Consider the following 5205-nt stretch of genomic DNA (forward strand, 5'->3'; position numbering starts at 1 on the left):
CAGTAGTTTAAGAATGTAATTTTTTTTAAATTTTCCAAAAATTTTACGATTCTTATCTCTCTCTCTATCTTAAAATTAGAATTAATAATTTTTGAAACAAATTCATTATTGAAATTCATTATTAAATAATTGACGTCAAATATTGCCAAAAAAAAAAATGATCATCTAAAATATGATATTTATTTTAATATTGTTTCAATATTTTTAGAATTAGAAGTTTTAAAATACGTTTTGTAAATATATGAAAAATAGTCCAATTAATTTCTCAAATTATACAAAATGTTGGATTTTTTTTTCTCTAATTCATGTATTACTTATAAAATATTAAGTAATAATTCATTTTACATTCGCATCTAACCCCAAAATATGTTGAATTGGGCCTAAACCATATTTTTTGGTATCATGAATTTGAGTGAGGTTTAAAAAGAATATGTTTGAAATTAAATTTGAGTGAGTTTGAATAAAGAATATGTTTTAAATTGAATTGAGATATTCAATAGAAATGACATCGTTTAGAATTTATAAGTTTTTAAAACTTTATATATATATATATATATTTAAAATGCTCTATGCATATGAAAATTTCTTTAAANTTTTTTTTTTTTTTTTTTTTTTTTTTTTGCATTTTTCAGTTAACAGGAAAAGAAATTAAGAAATTTGAAATACTGACTTCTGTTTTATATAACGTGATTTCAATCGATATTGTTATTCCTGTTATTATAAGGTAGTGCCGATTGTGCTCTCTTTGTCTAACAAGAAAGAACCGAACCTCTAGATTTTAGCCCCATTGCATGCACATATTATACAATAAATTATAGATAGAGTCCTTTCAAAAACTTGGTTTTTTTTCTTAGTAATAGTAAGTAATCAAAACCTTTTTTCATCTAAACTAAAATAAAAGATTAACTCAAAACTAGGTGGAAGGTTGTATCTTTTGTTTTGGTTGCATGCAACGAAGGTCTCATAACATACGGGAATTAATCCACGGGTGTGGTTTGCATTAATTAGTTGTAACTCATGAGTTATCGATTTTATGCAACTAATTATTAGGTTATATTTTCTAAATATGAAAACTGTGTTGCCCAAAATTCTATCACTAAAAAAAAAACTTAGATTTAAAGTAAGATAGTAAAGTTATGACAACTATGATCTCATACTTATCTTTAACTAAGTAATTGTTTTTATCTTTCTTGCTAGCTAGCTTAGCTTCTGTCTTTGTAACTTGTATATCTTTTGATTTTAGATTATAGAAGGGACTCAATTAAAATTTTCTTCAGAAATTTTATAGATCCAATGGCTTTTGCTTCAAGGCATATAATACAGGAGGAAGAAGTTATACAAGTTGTTAAACCAATAGAATGGTCCTTTTGCTATTGTGAAAGGATATTCCTGATTTTGCCTAATCCTAACACCCAAATTTAAATGTTGCAAAAAGAGCACTTAAATTGCCTAATTAGTAATTACTCTCTCGATCAACTCACTGCTTCCTTCAAATTCTTGAACTCAAAGCTTGTAGGTGTCATCACCAACATTCTATCTATTGAGCTGTTTGACACACCCGGAACGGGAATGAAGGAAACGATTCAATCAAGTCACATTTTGTTTACAAGTTTTACATGTAATTAAAATAAAATTATAACAAAAAATTTAATGAGTTTACTGTTTAGTGGAATGTTGAATTTATAAAACTCTGAAATTTAGCATAAACAAAATCGCAAGAGAGCAAGTATATAATTTACGTTATCCCTAAGACATAATTACAAGTATAATTATCTCATTTTGACTGTAACGAAGAGCATATCCTAGCTATTGGAATAATAGCGTAGGATATCCTTTTAAAAAGAGGTGCAAATGTTAGTTCCAGTTAGCTCAACTGATAAATTTTTTTTATTGTTGTATATAATGAAACAGATAACACTCATGTCATATGGCAAGTAAAATAGCAAAACTTTATGTTCCAAATGCTAATATTATTTGTCTTTCTATTCTATCATAACAATAATATCTTCTATTTATTCCTAAGACATAATTATGTTCCACTCCAATAATTAATATTCTTAAAGATAAAGAGAAGCTTGTGTTAAGAAAAATATAAAAATAAAGTATGAAGCATATGCAATGACAACTTATAATAAGAGATTTGATTCAACAGTCATTAGTTCTGAACTTTCTTACAACTACGACTTAATTTTGCTAAAGATGAAAAAAACAAAGTTTATTAAAAGATGATCCATACAAGCTTGAAACAAAAAGAAAGATAAATAGCTAAAGAAAATGTAACATTTGAACTCCTATATTGCATAATGCTCCAACATCGAAGCAAGGAATAGCAACAGATGAGAAACAATGAGTATTAAAGCCATCACAACCAGGAAGAACCCGAGTGTCCACCATTTGCCCTGTAATGTACTCAGAAATCCATCTTTGCAAGAGTTGCAATTGTAACATAGAGTGCCCTGATCATTTGTCCATGTATCACAGTCGCTGTCATATGGATAAGAACTATTTTCCACTACATTTTGTTTTAAGTTGAAGTAGAAGTTATATGCATAAAAAAAGCATGTAAATGTTGGATATAGCTAATTATATTCATCATAAATTAGAAAATGCTAAATCTGCTACAATAAGAGACTTTATCAGTTAATTAAAACAAACTTAATTTGTTAAACTCATATAGTAAAATTTGTAATTTTTTTATATGCAAACTACAAAGTAAATAACATTACCTCTACGGGTGATAATCTTTTTGAGTTGAAGTCATATGATTTCAACGTTAATGATCTCGACACCAAATCATTGCATGCTCCTGTATCACAAATGCATGCTTTGATGTAGCTCCAATTATCATTGTCATGCACCTTCAATTGCAGCCACATTGGTGAGCCTGGTATATTACGACTTTCCATATTATAGGCTCCAATGAGGGCAAGTCCCACAGTGAACATAACAGTTAGTGGCACCATAACCACAAGGAGTCCTAGCATAGAAAATCGAGATTGGAAGAACACAACAATATTGCTAACTAAGAAGGTAACGATCAACCCAATACCAATACCAAGTTGCAGTTTTGGCAACCTTAGGACTACTTCACAATCATAGTCTCCCATATATAATAGCCATATAACTGAGGCAAATATTGGAAGAGAAAGAATGAAAGTGAGTATGGTTAATAACCTTTTCAAAAGTTTTACTTTGGTTGCTTTGTCTGTCATTGAACCTCCTTCTGGTTGATTATTCTCTTCTGTTACTGTCATTGCCACCACTTCTACAGGGTTATAGTATCTTCTAATATATTTAAGTGTTCAAATCTTTGAACTTTTTAACTTTTTTTTTTTTCTATTATATATGTTTATTGTTTAATAAGTCAAAAACAAAAACGTGTAAATTCTGTTAGTGAAAGGGAGAGATCTGGGGAAGATTATGTGATGTTTGTAACAACATAGTCAAATTCCTAACCAACTGCAGAGAAAAAATATAAATAAAAAAGAAGAAGAAAATATGATCAGTCAAATTTTTACGGAGCCAAAATTCTTGTAACAATTAACGTTTGGTATTATGTCCCTAAACTGACCATGGCAATGGGTTAAAACAACTTATAAAATTTTGTTGATGGATATCAATAAGAAATTCAGGTTTGAATATTGCAAGCTTTATTGAAACGAAACACATATATTAATTGAATATACAAAAGAAAGAAATAATGACCACTTTTGGTAAAATTTTTCTTTCATATAAAATTATTTTAGTTAATATAAAAAAGAAAGTAATCACTAAAACTATTTATAAATCCTAAGAAATATAAAACTGATGGGATTCTCAACAAACTATGATTATATTATGTATAGAACAATTTTAAAGTCTGGTTATATGCAAGATGAAAGATACTTGATTCATGATTGAAAATTCTTCACACAATTTTCTAAAAATTTTGCAAATATAGAAGATATAAAAAGAAAATACAATCCAATGATAGATTTGTCAAAATTTACATCCAATAAAAAGTTTTTTTTTTTTTTAGAGAAAGTAGTGAGAAACAATAAAAAGATATTGAGTGCATGGCATTAATTGTCTAAGCTAAGATCGTAACCAAACTTTATCCTAAACAAAATCTGTAATGAATTTACAATTTAAACCATATACTAGTTTGGTAAGTCTCTCCAAATTATCTCACCTATGCAGAAACAAGAACAATAACAGAAAAACAAAGTTTATGTACAAACGATAGTACTAAGCATTAATTGAAAATAGTGTTTCTCTGGCTAGTGAAAGTTTCTCTGTGAACTTCTCCTAGGCTGTAGAATATTGTGTCCCTACTCGTAGGTGCTTTTGTCCCTTAGGATAACAAGGTTATCCTTAAGGCTAGTGGTTTCTTTCTTTCGGGGGTTTGGGAAACAGTGAAATCATGGATGATCTTACAAATCATTGTAAAGGTTTATCGATTTCTGATAGAGAAGGGCCAACTTTCGATCTTGAGGAGGATTTGGCTACGCCAGAATTTATCATTGTTGGCAAATTCTACACAAGAAGGGCTCTGAATATGGAAGCTATTGCTTCGACTTTTATGCCATTGTGGAGATCAAAGAATGGTTTCAAAGTCAAAAATATGGGCAATCACATAGTCCTCTTTACGTTCGACAACAAACATGAAGTGGATTCCATTCTCTCAAATGAACCTTGGAGCTTTGACAAGCACCTTTTGGCGTTGCAACGCTATGATAAGGACGTGCCAATTGAGGATTTGAAATTCAGAAGTACAGCATTTTGGGTGCAGGTACATGACATCCCAGTGAGATTCATGAATCCAAAGGTGGCGGAAGGAATTTGTAGCACTGTTGGAGCAATCATACAGAAGGCTGAAACGGAGATGAATGGAGGGAGTTTTATGAGGGTAAGAGTTAACGTGGATGTCACTCGTCCACTAAGTCGAGGAAGAATGGTGTCAGTTGGACAAGGCAAAGAAAAGTTGGTCTCTTTCAAGTATGAGCGCCTACCCAATATTTGCTATTGGTGCGGCTGTCTTACCCATGACGATAGGGACTGTGAGGTGTGGCTAGATAGTGAAGGATCCCTAAAAGTTGAAGAACAACAATTTGGACCTTGGCTCCGTGCACCACCTGCGAGTCGTGTACAAAAAAATGTAATCTCAGTGCCCGGTTTTTTTCACAAAAAGAAAGGAAGTTCATCTACTCAAAGAGCTTCGTTTCA

At 30.6% G+C, this 5205-nt stretch overlaps 1 protein-coding gene across 1 annotated transcript; it reads right to left on the bottom strand.

The window, feature by feature from the left end:
- Nucleotides 1-2269: 2269 nt before the first annotated feature.
- Nucleotides 2270-3254, bottom strand: LOC112007553 (tetraspanin-15). Its single transcript, XM_065762441.1, has 2 exons — nt 2727-3254; nt 2270-2579 (listed from the first exon to the last, which is right to left on the bottom strand). The coding sequence occupies exons 1-2, from the start codon at nt 3252-3254 to the stop codon at nt 2292-2294; spliced, it is 816 nt and encodes a 271-aa protein (XP_065618513.1). The 3' UTR covers nt 2270-2291.
- Nucleotides 3255-5205: the final 1951 nt, after the last annotated feature.

This window comes from Quercus suber, unplaced genomic scaffold (genome assembly GCF_002906115.3).
Source record: "Quercus suber isolate HL8 unplaced genomic scaffold, Cork oak 2.0 scaffold_459, whole genome shotgun sequence".
In the NCBI taxonomy this organism is placed as follows: Eukaryota; Viridiplantae; Streptophyta; class Magnoliopsida; order Fagales; family Fagaceae; genus Quercus; species Quercus suber.

What these genes read in the sequence shown, in the direction of transcription:
- LOC112007553 (XM_065762441.1), bottom strand. Translation starts at nt 3,254, where the DNA reads ATGACAGTAACAGAAGAGAATAATCAACCAGAAGGAGGTTCAATGACA. An exon ending in AAAGATTATCACCCGTAGAG is followed by an intron (nt 2,580 to 2,726) that starts GTAATGTTATTT and finishes GAATATAATTAG; the next exon opens with CTATATCCAACATTTACATG.